Source organism: Ornithodoros turicata, unplaced genomic scaffold (assembly GCF_037126465.1).
Source record: "Ornithodoros turicata isolate Travis unplaced genomic scaffold, ASM3712646v1 Chromosome22, whole genome shotgun sequence".
NCBI lineage: Eukaryota > Metazoa > Arthropoda > Arachnida > Ixodida > Argasidae > Ornithodoros > Ornithodoros turicata.
This window is the reverse complement of record NW_026999340.1, coordinates 1,099,209-1,114,703: the sequence shown is the minus strand read 5'-3', so window position 1 is coordinate 1,114,703 and position 15,495 is coordinate 1,099,209. Positions and strand designations below refer to the sequence as shown.

At 45.3% G+C, this 15,495-nt stretch overlaps 1 protein-coding gene across 3 annotated transcripts in view; it reads right to left on the bottom strand.

Moving 5' to 3' along the window:
• The window catches only part of LOC135373191 (A disintegrin and metalloproteinase with thrombospondin motifs 2-like), a 159,275-nt gene that overhangs the window by 65,491 nt on the left and 78,289 nt on the right, over nucleotides 1-15,495 (bottom strand). For 2 of the 3 annotated variants that reach the window (XM_064606429.1, XM_064606430.1), the window contains exons 5-9: nucleotides 11,135-11,188; nucleotides 5,145-5,216; nucleotides 4,963-5,016; nucleotides 2,164-2,235; nucleotides 1,994-2,047 (exon numbers count right to left, since the gene is read on the bottom strand). In XM_064606429.1, coding sequence (XP_064462499.1) covers nucleotides 1,994-2,047; nucleotides 2,164-2,235; nucleotides 4,963-5,016; nucleotides 5,145-5,216; nucleotides 11,135-11,188 — 306 coding nt within the window. The remainder of the gene's footprint in view (nucleotides 1-1,993; nucleotides 2,048-2,163; nucleotides 2,236-4,962; nucleotides 5,017-5,144; nucleotides 5,217-11,134; nucleotides 11,189-15,495) is intronic. The other variant, XM_064606432.1, reaches the window with a different exon arrangement.

Sequence of the window (15,495 nt, the reverse complement as noted above, 5' to 3'; positions counted from 1 at the left end):
TCCAGAACAAAAATCCGTTCGATAGGTCGGCCGCAAAAAAATCGTGAAAGAACGCCAGTTTTTTCTTTATTTCGTTCATTGCGCTTCTTAGAAGACGCGTCTTTCCTTAATACCCAATGTGAGAGGGAGAAAGCAACGTACCGCGATACCAGTACAGCAGTACACAGGACAGCATTACACAGGCAACAGCGTAAATAATATTTCATGACGTGTTGGAAGTGCTGTTTCAACGGAACATTTAACGGAATGTTTATCGTGTTTTTTGAAGATACGAAGGCAGAAAAATAGGCGATGTCAGAAATAACACATGGTATGAGACTCGTAAACATCAAGCAGGCTCGTTTGCGTGCGTGTTTTGTGGATTGGAGAAATTTTACATGGTTAATGTAATCAATCAATCAATCAATCTCTCAATGCACCACACTTTTTCTGTTAATACACAGGAGTTGGCTTTGCGAAAGCCGTCTGTCTGCAAAATGTTTTACTGTTAGAATTCTCAGCCAAAGAAATATCAGCTGGTCAACACAATTTTATAGAAATAAGCGCGGCGAACGAAATGTAACACTTGGACTTTGCGTGCTGGTGTCGAAAAAGTCCGACATGGAAAGCTTAGGAAAGCTAAGATAACATCAACCCCAAAAGTCAGTAGATGCAGTCCAGAAACAGACAATGAAGAAGAATTCGCCTTGGTCGGACCTGCATTTTTTTCCTTTAGCTCAGTTGACCTTGGCAACCCACACACGACGGGAGATGCCTGCATCTCAATAGTCAAGGAGGTCACACGTGTTTACGGAAGTACACAATCCAGCGGAGGAGTAACTAGTAACAGGGTATTGGTTCCCAAGCAGCACAATGTACTGAAAGTCGAGTGCAATAGGGATGGACGGGTAGGTGGAAGACCTTGAACAGACTCTTGAAAATACGGAACGCTGATAAGACAGATACCGACCACCCCTATTGCACTCGACTTTCAGTACATTGTGCTGCTTGGATTAGAGTGTTCACCTTGCTGAGTCCCGGATCTTTGTGTGGCGCCATCTTCATGCGACAAAGTCGTGAATCGGAGATGGCTCCTTGGTGATATCCCCTCTTAAGCGGTGACCCACACTTGTATCTGTTGTGTACATTATGATATACATACTTTGTCTCCCTTGTCAATCGGCCTCCGCGTCGTTTGTGCCTACTTGCCGTTGAGATGTTCGGTCACCTTCAAATTTAAGCCCGAATTCAAATTTGCCAAGTTAGCTGCAATCATTTGCGAGTTTCGCAGAACGGGAAATTGCGGTTGCAGACGAATTCTGACTTTGTATGTCGACGTAGCGAAAGAAGCAGACGAGGCAATAAGTAGGCCTTCTGTATATACGTGGCGTTGTTTGAGCTGTGCCGCTGAGCGAAACGAGTCATGTGCCCCGGGATCATAGTACTCAACGATGTCTCCTCGCTCCGCGATACACTCTTTTTACGTGAGAGTATTTTGAAATGTGTGCTGGACAGAGGCCTCGCGCTCTCTCTGTAGGTCACCTGTGCACGTCGTTCTTTCTCAAGAGCTCATTGTATTCGCTCTAGAACACACAGCAGTGAAAATCTAAAAAGAAGTCACATCAGTCGTCCTTTAAAGACGATGACATGTCCATGCTACAATACTGGAACGAATGTCATTTGCAGAGTCCTCTGAATCGCAGTACATCACGGACAATATACCGGTAGCTTCACTTAGTACGTAGTTCGTCTATGTAGCCAACCGTAAACAACCACGATTGCCTTAATCACGGCAATCTGCTAGTAACTAATTTTATTCGATTTTATTCCTTTCCGATCGACAATAAGATAGTAGGAATGTACTTGCCAGAACCTGAACCCGAACCCCCGTTTTTTGTTGTGGGCGGGTCACCTGAGGTACCCCACTCAGCATAATTAGCATTGTACAGTTAGAGGAATGGGATGCGACAAAAAAATGCAAAAAACACTCTGCGCAAAAAGATGGTACACTTACCGTAATCACTTGTGATGGTATTTCCTTCCGTATGATTTGTCGTAGGAGGATCAGCTGTCGGATGAAGAAGCAGGTTTTTCATAAGCGAATGTTGCGCATAATGTAGGTAGCTTGTTGCTGGTACAGCATGAGTAGCTTACACTGAAACTCATACATGAAGGCATACTTACCGTAGTCGAGTGTACTGCTACCCGCTTCATGATAACCGTTTCCTGTAGGTGCAGCAGTGCTGTTGCCGTCCCCTGATTTGAAACAAAACTATTTAGCAAGATAGTTTCACGAAGAAGACGTCGGCAATCAGGTTTGGACGGACATTCATACTCGCAACCCTGAGGTTGGATAACGCGAAAAAGAGCACTACAGTAACCTCAAACACAGGGAAGCTGTATTACTCAAACACACAGGAATATATACTTTAGAAGCTTGGGAGAGGAAGGCACCTAAAAGGTTAGTATGCGCAACAGCCGCCTTACTGATTATGGCCTTAGACGTCTCCCTTAACAGTTTTTGATACCGTTCGGTTCCAGTCAAGTTCCAAGAATTTTTACAAACACTCAGGTACATTATACTTCGGACATTCTCACGTTTGCTATGTGTTCCCAAACACGTTCGTCTGCAGACCCGCATGTCTGTCCGATACAAAGTACATTTCTCTGTCAATTGACGACAAAATATGTTCAGTGTTTTATTCTTTTTTTGCAAAACGGTCGAGTGTTAAAGAGCAGAGACAACACTGCTAATAGACTGGAAATATATACAGGGTGTCCCGGCTAAGTGTATACAGATTTTTTAAAAATATATATAACACTTTTTCCAAGATGAAATCAATTGCAATATAGCATATTCCGAAGGGCACTCCCTAGGAGGGCATTAGCAAAGTCCAAAGGCAATGTCTTAATTAACTTTCATTAATTAACTTGTTAATTATAAAAGCTACAAAGTTGTCCCAATGAGAACATCTATTCCTTTCGGTCACCTGATATCGTAGCTGTTTCCAGAACAAAAACCCGTTCAATAGATCGCCCGCAAAAAATTCGTGAAGGAACGCCATTTTTTTCTTTATTTCGTTCATTGCGCTTCTTAGAAGACGTGTCTTTCCTTCATCCCCAATGTGAGAGGGAGAAAGCAACGTACCGCGACAGCAGAACAGCAGTACACAGGCAACAGCGTAAATAATATTTCATGACGTGTTGGAAGTGCTGTTTCAACGGAACATTTAACGAAATGTTTATCGTGTTTTTTGAAGATACGAAGGCAGAAAAATAGGCGATATCAGAAATAGCACATGGTATGAGACTCGTAAATATCAAGCGTAGGCTCGTTTGCGTGCGTGTTTTGTAGATTGGAGAAATTTTATATGGTTAATGTACTCAATCAATCAATCTCTAAATGCACCACACTTTTTCTGTTAATACCCAGGAGTTGGGTTTGCGAAAGTCGTCTGTCTGCAAAATGTTTTACTGTTAGAATTCTCAGCCAAAGAAATATCAGCTGGTCAATACAATTTTATAGAAATAAGCGCGGCGAACGAAACGTAACGCTAGAACTTTGCGTGCTGGTATCGAAAAGGTCCGACATGGAAAGCTTAGGAAAGCTAAGATAACATCAACCCCAAAAGTCAGTAGATGCAGTCCAGAAACAGACAATGAAGAAGAATTCGCCTTGGTCGGACCTGCATTTTTTTTCCTTTAGCTCAGTTGACATTGGCAACCCACACACGACGGGAGATGCCTGCACCTCAATAGTCAAGGAGGTCACGCGTGTTTATGGAACTACACAATCCCGCGGATGAGTAACTTGTAACAGGGTATTGGTTCCCAAGCAGCACAATGTACTGAAAGTCGAGTGCAATAGGGATGGACGGGTAGGTGGAAGACCTTGAACAGACTCTTGAAAATACGGAACGCTCATAAGACAGATACCGACCACTCCTATTGCACTCGACTTTCAGTACATTGTGCTTCCTGGGTTAGAGTGTTCACCTTGCTGAGTCCCGGATCTTTGTGTGGCGCCATCTTCATGCGACAAAGTCGTGAATCGGAGATGGCTCCTTGGTGATATCCCCTCTTAAGCGGTGACCCACACTTGTATCTGTTGTGTACATTATGATATACATACTTTGTCTCCCTTGTCAATCGGCCTCCGCGTCGTTTGCGCCTACTTGCCGTTAGGATGTTCGGTCACCTTCAAATTTAAGCTCGAAATCAAATTTGCCAAGTCAGCTGCAATCATTTGAGAGTTTCACAGAACGGGAAATCGCGGTTGCAGACCAATTCTGACTTTGTATGTCGACGTAGCGAAGGAAGCAGACGAGGCAATAAGCAGGCCTTCTGTATATACGTGGCGTTGTTTGGGCTGTGCCGCTGAGCGAAACGAGTCATGTGCCCCGGGATCATAGTACTCAACGATGTCTCCTCGCTCCGCGATACACTCTTTTTACGTGAGAGTATTTTGAAATGTGTGCTGGACAGAGGCCTCGCGCTCTCTCTGTAGGTCACCTGTGCACGTCGTTCTTTCTCAAGAGCTCATTGTATTCGTTCTAGAACACACAGCAGTGAAAATCTAAAAAGAAGTCACATCAGTCGTCCTTTAAAGACGATGACATGTCCATGCTACAATACTGGAACGAATATCATTTGCGGAGTCCTCTGAATCGCAGTACATCACGGACGATATACCAGTAGCTTCACTTAGTACGTAGTTCGTCTAAGTAGCCAACCGTAAACAACCACGATTGCCTTAATCACGGCAATCTGCTAGTAACTAATTTTATTCGATTTTATTCCTTTCCGATCGACAATAAGATAGTAGGAATGTACTTGCCAGAACCTGAACCCGAACCCCCGTTTTTTGTTGTGGGCGGGTCACCTGAGGTACCCCACTCAGCATAATTAGCATTGTACAGTTAGAGGAATGGGATGTGACAAGGAATGCAAAAAGCACCCGGCGCAAAAAGATGGTACACTTACCGTAATCACTTGTGGTGGTATTTCCTTCCGTATGACTTGTCGTAGGAGGATCAGCTGTCGGATGAAGAAGCAGTTTTTTTTTCATAAACGAATGTTGCGCATAATGTAGGTAGCTTGTTGCTGGTACAGCATGAGTAGCTGAAACTCATAACACTGAAACTCATACATAAATACATATTTACCGTAGTCGGATGCACTGCCATTAGCTTCATGATAACCGCTTCCTGTAGGTACAGCAGTGCTGGTGCCGTCCCCTGATTTGAAAGAAAGCTATTTAGCAAGATAGTTTCACGAAGAAGACGTCGGCGATCAGGTTGGACGGACATTCATACTCGCAACCCTGAGGTTGGGGAACGTGAAAAGAACACAACACTAACCTCAAACACAGGGTAGCTGTATTACTCAAACACACAGGAATAAATACTTTAGAAGCTTGGGAGAGGAAGGCACCTAAAAGGTTAGTATGCGCAACAGCCGCCTTACTGATTATGGCCTTAGACGTCTCCCTTAACAGTTTTTGATACCGTTCGGTTCCAGTCAAGTCCCAAGAAGGAGCACAATTTTTACAAACATTCAGGTACATTATACTACTGACATTCTCCCGTTTGCCATGTGTTCCCTAACACGTTCGTCTGCAGATCCGCATGTCTGTCCGATACAAAGTACATTTCTCTGTCAATTGACGACAAAATATGTTCAGTGTTTTATTCTTTTTTTGCAAAACGGTCCAGAGTTAAAGAGCAGAGACAACACTGCTAATAGACTGGAAATATATACAGGGTGTCCCAGCTAAGTGTATACAGATTAAAAAAAAATATATATAACACCTTTTCCAAGAGGAAATCAATTGCAATATAGCATATCCTGAAGGGCACTAACTAGGAGGGCATTAGCAAAGTCCAAAGGCAATGTCATAATTAACTTTGATTGATTAACTTGTTAATTATAAAAGCTACAAAGTTGTTCCAATGACAACATCTGTTCCTTTCGGTCACCTGATATCGTAGCCGTTTCCAGAACAAAAATCCGTTCGATAGATCGCCCGCAAAAATTCGTGAAGGAACGCCATTTTTTCTTTATTTTGTTCATTGCGCTTTTTAGAAGACGCGTCTTTCCTTCATCCCCAATGTGAGAGGGAGAAAGCAACGTACCCCGATAGCAGTACAGCAGTACACAGGACAGCAGTACACAGGCAACAACGTAAATAATATTTCATGACGTGTTGGAAGTGCTGTTTCAACGGAACATTTAACGGAATGTTTATTGTGTTTTTTGAAGATACGAAGGCAGAAAAATAGGCGATGTCAAGTTGGGGATGTCAAGTCACTTTTTTGAAGGTAGAACTCCCAAAAAAAAATCGCATAAATTGCCCTACTTGCAAACAGTTCTGCCGCCGTGCACATACCAATCTAACCTCCCCGCCTTTGTTTTTCCCGCCATTCCCGCCTCATCCCTGGCTCTCTCTGTCCCTCGTCACGTCACATATGACGAACGCCATGAGGCGGAGCCTGTGTGACTCGAGCTACAGCCGAAAAGAGTCTCCCGCGAAACTCAGCCCGAGAACAATAGGATGGTTGCCGTAGGGAGCACGACCGCCACGAGGAGACGCCGTGCCATTAGAGTCGGGGAGATCCCCAGATGATACGCAAGAACGCCTGCGTTTCTACGTGTGTTTGCGCCGCGCGGATGCTCAATTTTTTTTTCAATCCGTGAACATCGTCAGAGTCCCGCGCAATATTTGCTTCTTCCAGTATGCCACGGACGTGTTGCGTCCCGGTATGCCGGTCCGTGTATGATAATTCTAGTGAGAAAGTTTCTTTAGTCTCGCTTCCATCCGATCCAACAGAAAGAGAAAAGTGGAAGCGTGCTATCCCTCGCAAGGAGGATACACGTTTCAACTTTGAGTCGAAGTGGACACGAAAGTCACAAGCAGTGTTGGTTGTGACTCCCACTACGTGCAGAAAACCGCTGAAGTCCTGCATTTCTACGTGAGGTGCCGCATACATTTCTTCTCGTGTGAGAAGAATAAAAGGCTCGCCCTTGCTACCCCGCGAGCGCGTCCAGCTGCTGGTGGCAGGAAGGAGAAGGACATGCCACAGTAAGGAATTTTCCTACACTGGAATGCAAAACTGTGGTGGTGAATTGTGCAAATACGGACCACTGGACTATTCCTAGCTGAAGGTTAATCATGCACCGAGTTGTATTATTATTTATTTCCACTTTATATCGCTTTTGGGCGTTCTCAGGCCTGTGCACGTAAAATAAGTTATATTGCCTGTAATAAAGTACCTGTGTAAAATAAGGAAGTCACTGTAAATGCTAGCCAGCTGCAGGACTCGAACCCATATCTTCTGGACTACCCGGGCTCCACCATCTTTCCATTGTGCTCAGTACACAGTGAAGATTCTTCGTGTTAAGGAAGGATAATGAGTCATGCTGCTTATGTTTGCAATTGCTTCGTTTCGTGTTTTTGTGCAATTAGTTTTCTGTTACCGGTACGTCAACAGCAATAAAATATCCTAAAACCTGTCTCGTACAAATGCATTATCTGCATGTGCTTTCCTTTTTGTCTTTAAACGCATATCCCTCTTTGTATTTTCATCACATCCCATTATTCCTCCAATTCAACTTCTTCAGATAGCCGCATCATCAAGCCCGGCACTTCGAAAACCACCATCTTTATAACTTACATGGAGCTTCGCTGCTTTTCCTCTTTTGCGCAGGTCCCATAGAGCGCATATTCTTTCGAAAACCAACTGCGAGCCCATTAAGTTCTATTTTATATTATTTATGCAATGTCCGCGGTCGACTCGACGTACCGTCCAGTATGTAGGCTTTGCTCACTTAGTGTCCTCACACGATAGATATCGTTACTTAGCGCCTTCTATTGGCGTATCACACGTTTTAATGTCAACGTTTTAGTGTACACGGTCAATATGGGGCCCATATTGCCAGGATTTTGCCAATATTGGCGAAACGGGCCCCATATTCGTCCCGTATCGCCGATGACTAGCCAATATGAGCCCAATATTGTGTGCTGCTTGGGCAGATGCCTGAAAGCGTCTGAGAAAAACCCAGGCAAAACCCCAGACAGCACAGCCGGCACCGGTATTCGAAGCCGGGTACTTCCCTTACCGGGTACCTCCGAAGTCTGCCCAGGACACACATTGCCCCAGGGCGTCAGTCGTGGCGTTGCCCACCTCTGTGAGGCTGACAACGGCGAGCCCTTTTATAATCACCACCACCATCACAGTTGAAAGCTGGAGGGAAAGGGTATGTTTCAAGCTTTGATGTTTGAAGAAGTCGCCGGACGCTATCTTTTCGGAATCGCGCGCTAAGTGGGTGTCGGATAAGCTGGGGCTGAGAAAGTTCTATCTGCATACGCGTCAAGGAAGAAATGTTTGTGTATGTGAGTACAAGGAGGGGGCGGGTACGCTCTGCTGGAGGGACATGATGGGGTTCCGAAGGTTCTGGGCTATTATCCTGAATGAGAGCCAGGTAGCTTAACGTAATAGCGACGTTTTAGTGAAACTTAATTTCTCATTTCTTGCCTTGCATACCATCGCTATCGCTATGTTACAGTTTTGGTAACTGAATAGAAAGGAGGGGTCTATTCTGCAGTGTGTATTCACCAACACTGACGTCTCAAACAAAACAGACTTCTATATTATACACTGTCAAGAAAATATTGCAACGCCCCCTCAAGACACCTGCTAGAAAAGCCAAAACAGCTCCAAAACCCCTAGATATGGGTGCTAGCCCTCCTCCCTACGGGACACCCAGTTGAAAATCCTGGGGTATTCCTTCCTTAAACAGAAGATACGTGCAATGAATCCTGTACAAACTGTACAAACCCGTGAAAGAAAGTGCGTTCTGGCACATTGGTATTCAATAGACCTCTACCTGTTTGTAAACAAATGACGTCATAATGTTCGACAGCGCCACGAGTTTGGTAGAGTTGAACTACGTTCAAAGCTAGTGGCGAACAAGGTCGCGTCCGAAAGCCACGGTCCTGAGGGGATTACAATGGTCTCTGAAAGGGACGCGACCTTAGGTCCTACTTTTCTTTCAGCGAACAATTGCCCATTCGTGGAACCCAGCTTTCCCCTTCCGATCTGTTTTGGTTTCGGTCTGTCTACCAACGTCATGATGACGTTTGTCGAGTTGGTGACGTTTATTACCGTGTGCTGATATGCGAAATGCAACTCCATCCCAGTGGATGCATCACAAATAAGACGAAAACCTCCCGTCTCCCTAAGCGTTCTGCACACGAAGAGGCTGGTAGTCTGCAGAAACGCGCGCGAAGCTCTCGTGCAACCGCTGGAATGCACATGTGGATCAGGATCATATGCGGGTGCAATAACTATGAGGTCGCCACGGTACTGCCTGTGGCTTTGAGTTCAAATTCAAACAGCCGGAGGACGTGTGTGACAGTTGGAACTTGGAATCACCGTTGCAGCAAGGTTTTTTCTTCGTTTGGCGTGGCAGGTATTGTGTATCTCCCGCGCAGCATTTGCGCGTGTTTCTAAGACAATGCGATGACAATGATTTATGGAAACACGTCGTTCACACACATATCTCGGAAGAGTTTTGACGCTAATAAGACGTGCACGGGCGTACGGGGAAGAAACGGATGATGAAACGCCAAACGGACTGCACATAGTACTTGTTCTGATGTTCGCAGGTATGAGTACTTGCAGTGACGCTTTGATTACAATTAATTAGATATTTCGTTTTTGAAACTTAGGAGGAACTTGAAGAGAAACAGGATAAGAATCGACAACGAGAGGATAGAGAGGTAGCAAGCGAGCTGGTGGTATAGATCCATAACTTAAAAACCCGAGACTAGGGGACAAAAAACGACAAACACAGACAAGGTCTCAAACACAGCTGAAAGTTTACTTAACAGCACAAACATATAAGGGCTCAAGTGGGTGAGAATGAAGGGTGAGGAGAACGTAAGAACGTCCCCAAAACCAAAGGGAAGGTCAGGGAAGGCTTGCTGACACAGTTCCCAGCAGAGATAATGGACAGCGTTTCCTTCATAAGCCTTTTGTTGAGGTCACTTTCCCTGGACATTACAAAGGTTTCATGCCATCTGGGCGCACAGCCTCTACAGAGTTGTAGGTGTTTTACCAATTCGGAAGAACAATCGTTATTTTTTACTTTGAGGGCATGCTCCCGCAAGCGATCATTCAGGCAGCGTTTACTTTGGCCGATATAACAAAAACCACATTCCAGAGGTATCTGATATACAATATTAGATGTATGTATGTGAACTGTTGTTCTTATCACTGCACCTGTATTGTTGCTGCTTTTAATATGCTCGTTTATAGTGCTAGTGCAAGTCCTGCAAAACTACCTTAGCATCAAGGGTCCGACGAGCATGTACATTGTGCTTGTGAGACGATTATCACTATCTTTACTGTATCGCTCATCTACTTCCCTTTGCTGACTAATTATTTAGAAAGCACAGCTGGTTCCCGCAACCAGATATAACGCAAAGTTTAGTCTGAAAAAAAAATGTAGCCTGCTGTGAAATGTGGTTGTAACAAGATTTTCACAGTGATGTGCTGATCAAGATAACTAAACGGAGAAAATAAATTGCAGTAACCTTTTAGTACTCTACATTCAAAAGGTCACTCTACTGGTATTATGGTGACCTGTGGTTCTCGTTGTCTCTTATGCGTGCAGACATTTTTTTTTTTTCTGAAGCTCCACGTGACCATGACAGAAAGAAATCGAGGGAAGAATTGGACGGCTTTTAGCAGGCGCTTCGGATCATGATGGAGGACGTGGGGCAACTAACACAAACCAAGATTAGTGCCATGGTGTGCCCTGGTGTGACTTTGAACATGTTGAACTGGTTTACAGTTTTAAGTTCATATGTATTGCATTTTAGCGTTCTACTCAGTTTTTTTTTTCTCATCTAGCAAGCCACGTAAACCGAGTGGACGGCTGGCACCAAACGAGCGGTGGAGCAAAACATTCGTGGACACAGAAAGAGCCCAACTTAGCTAAAGGGGCTGTCAAGAAAACACCACGTGCGAGACGTTTTCAATAGCATACAAGTAAAAGAAAAGCTCGAAATGCCGGCTCCTGACTGGATTATTTCCTCCTAGCTACATTCAACGATTTGTACACCTTTGTATACATTTGGCGAATTACGCACCTTGCTCTTCATTCCCACTGTTGTTGCTGTTCTCACTGCGTTCTGATGCCTCCGCTGGAAAGCAAAAAAGATAAAAGATGAACGATGACCGAAATTCACCCAACAACCCCATAAAATATTCGCTGAAAACGGCTCTTTGTTCTCGTGCACGGTCGGGAGACTCGTACAGCAGAAATTTCTCGCTGTTTATGTGCGCCGTTTTCTAAATACGCGCGGTTTAAATCGCCTTCGAATCACTTCTCTCGCCTCTTGACTGCAAGAGGCATGTACGTCGCCGGTGCCTCGTTTACTTTGGGATTGTACGAATGGATGTTCGCAAATGACTCGCTTTCTATTTAGTGCGCGGTGACGTCATCGGTGGCGTAATGGTCCACAGCTGTGGCGTGATTAACTTTCTCCTAATGACCGTCCTGTTGCTTCTCGCCGTGGCGCGTCGCCAGGGATATCAGCTTCGCATAACTTCGGTACTTCGTTTAAATCCTCCCGTCAGAAAACCGTTCAATTTTTAAAAAAAATTCCGTGTTAGCGCCGCGAAGCAAGGGTGGCTATGAGTGCAGTACAGACGTGGACAGGTGGAGAGAGGACAGCAAGAAGGAGTGGGGGACAGGGGGGTTAGTATGCGTCGGTCGATGCGTATGGGTCGACTTCGGGGGGGAACTGTGCCGACATTCGTCTGGAAGGTGTTCGGAAACGTCAGGGAAAACCTAAGACATCACAGCCGGTGGTAGGTTTCGAACCGACCACCTTCAAGTCTCCAGGACGACCTTGGTTACCACCAACGAGCGGGACGCCTTAACCCGCTCGGCAGAAAACAGTTTCGCTTCGTAGTTCCTTTTTACGTAGCGACCCCCAAATTAATCCTTCCGCTTCAAGACGTGGTATGGTTTGAGTTAGAAAGCTTATGCGGTGGCATATCAAATTCTAGTTATACTTACTATTTCTTTTGAGAATTATACGCATGTCACACTCCACATTGAATGGCTTTCCCAGCGAATGACATGCGCGCCGAATGTCATTCGTTTGTGTTGCATTTAACTACACGTACAAAAAGAATGTTGCTCGCTAAGGATGTCACTTTCGATGACTTAGACGCCATTAATAATAATAATAATAATAATTATTATTATTATTATTATTATTATTTCCACATATACACGTGAGCAGATGTGATAAAAAGCAACCGGAGTGAACATATGAAGCTATATACAGGTACATTCGTTTTCGTTATATTGTTTTATCCCCTCGAAACGAGCCAAACATTACATGATTTCATAAAATCGTTGCGTTTTCGACGACGCTCAGTTGGCTAAGTATCATAAGTCAAGACAAGTAGGTAAGTAAGACAAGTAAGAATCACACGGGCGTGGGAATCGACTGGGAACGAGGGTAGTCCTCTGAAAAACAGTGGTAAGTTTGTTTTTTTTTCCTTCGTGTCAAAAGTTCTTCAGTTCGCAATAAAACACTGGAGCGCAACTTTTAGTTCGCGTTTCATTTCTTTTTACGGTTTATAGTTGTTCTTTTTGCTAACTCTCCGTGACGACAGTACGCAATCGATGCCAGAAGCTCCCCCTGTCCCCAACTCCTTCCTGCTGTCCTCTCTCCGGCTGCCCACGTCTGTACGCCGCTCATAGCCACAGTTGCTTCGCGGCGCTAACACGGAATCAAAAAAAATGCCAGAAGGAAAAGCGAGTGAGCTCCTCGAACTCATTCGCAGAGCGAATGTAGCTTGCATGTAATGCCATTTGCTTTTACCGTGTGACACGGAACGAATGTCATTCGCTGGGAATGACATTCAATTTGCCGTGTGACAGGTGTATTATACCACGTGTCCTCTATCCTGCCTCATCTAAATCGTGTGTCCGCATGCCCTTCAGGGCAACACATCGCCTCGTGCATGCTCCTGAAGGGAAACCCGATGCGCTGCACCTATACCCGTTCCCAAGAGGGACGTGGATGTGTGGACGTGTCCCCCCGTGGACGTGTCCCGAATAACTCTGACGCGAAGCATATATTTATAGCGCAAAGCGCATTTTCGAAGCGAAAGGGGAATCCTTCGCTTGAGCTCCGTGTCACGTACAGAGAAGTATACTCAAAGTAGCTTGGAAAATGAGTGTAAATTATTGAAAAAGTATATATTAGATTAATAAAAACTGACATTTGAAAGTATTTTCAAGATACCAAATTACCCTCAAAAGCATTTGAGATACGCAATCTAAATACCCACTCAAGTAACTGTACCAGTCTGGAAGGAAGGAAGGAAGGCTTAACTCTGTTTTTCAGGGAACTACCCTCGTTCCCAGTCGCCATGTTGCCAACTGTGGTCCCGTTACCGAAGATCGTTACTTGTCTTGGCTTGCCATGCTTAGCCAACTGAGCGTCGTCTACAATGCAACGATTTTGTGAAATAATCTCGCGTTTCGCTTAATTCGAAAACAAGAAATAAAAATATAACGAATATACCTGAATATAGCTCCATATGTTCGGCCCTGGTGTCTTAGTCATCGACAGTGGCATTACTAACGAAAAACATTCCGTTTCTTCGTGTAGCTCGATGAGAAACGAATAACATTCGGTGCCAATATCATTCACTGGGCATGCCATTCAATTCGCCATGTGACAGGGTCATTAGTCCTGCACCTCGCGCATGTACGAAATCGCTTGAAATGACCTAGCACGTAGCGAGACAACTTATGTACAATGGTCGTTCAGGGTTGACCGATACTTTTTGAGTGAATGTAATTGAATAAAACTTTCGAGTGACGAAGTGCAATCCTTCGCGGGTCAGCTGCAAGTGCGGCGGCGGCAGTTATCATGGCGGCGAGGTGTCTGTCTGTAGATGTGGAGCAGTAATGCATGATCAAGTTCCTTGTGAAGGAGAACGTCAAACCAGCTGAGAGTTTGCAAATATTACTGGCACAGTATGGGGAACAAACGATGTCAACGGGAAAACAGCATGAATCGTGTTTGTGCCGACCATCTTTGTGGCCTGCCTTGGCTAATTCTCGCTGTTTGAATCCCATAATGTAAAATCCTAAGTTCAGGCACATAGAGGTATGACACGAACACACTGAGGCTACTGAGGGATGCTCGTGTCTTTTCCGCGGTTGGTACTTCGCCACTATCACATCCGCAGATCAGTAAGGACTGCACATCGCTCCCTCTCCTGTACCAGTATCCCCATTTCTCTCCTTTTCCCCTCTACTCCCTTGCGTGTCTGGACTGAGCCGGCACCCACGAGTAGGCTGTCCGCACATCCCACAAACTTTCCTCCCTCTTCCCCCTCTCTACGACGCATACATCACCAACTTGGTCTACAGTGGCTATGGCGTGTTCTACCTCGTCTACGTTGAGAGTGACGAACTTCATCGCTGAGACAGCTCCGACATTGCTCGAGTAGATGGTGGCACGGGCCATTAGGTTGTACTCGCTGCGCAGGGGAAACACATCAGCTGCTCCGGGCCCTCATGTTGAAGGGCGGGGGGGGGGGGGTTCTTTGTCGGATCGCGTAACTGGGGGCGGGTCACTGGACGTAATTGTGGACGGTCCAGTCCCAACAGCATGCATTTCTGCAGGTTCTGCAATGTCACCTCGATTACCTACGCGCAAGCAGTTCAACTATCTTTATAGCCTGAAACGCATGGGACGTTTTCCCAGCGTCAAAACGTCACGCGCACGCCATGGCCTTGCACACGCGGCGAAGAAACGCCCTCGAGGCGATCACTCGAAACGCATAGGACGCGTACGGAGGCAGTGACGCGCGCCAGTGTTGCTATATTCGTCGACCACCAGTGTGTTTTAGAACGTGCCGATGCTCTTCTTTCCTGTGATTCATGCGTTCATTCATTCCAGATATCATTAAAATATACGAGTAAATTTAGTGTGGTGGAGAATGTCTCAAAAGTCTATGCCAGCTACATAAACGCAACCTTATCTGCGCAATACGGCCCTAGTCCTGCCTTCTTCTCGGAAAACGCGCCCACACGCGCGTCAATATCTGTAGTTGACAGATTCCGGCGTACGCTCTCCGCGCGCGTTGAAAAAATATTTTTTACGAGGTCACACGCACGCCAAGCGCTCGCGTGTCCTGAAAACGTACGAAAACGCTACGTACCCCCTTCTTTCCTATGTTCAGAAGATCAATAACATCGTGACATCATTTCAAGAAACAGCTCCTTCCGAGATAGAAATCCAACTCAAACTAGCCTCACTAACGCAGAAGTCGTCCCTGCTCCCTGATTTAGGTCATCAAATAGCAGCATAGCACTTCTAGACTAACCATGCACATTGCAGCGCCACCTACTTCGAAGCAGGACCCACTAAACATTTTTATACACAAAGGGTCGTGAATACCCTCCTTGTAG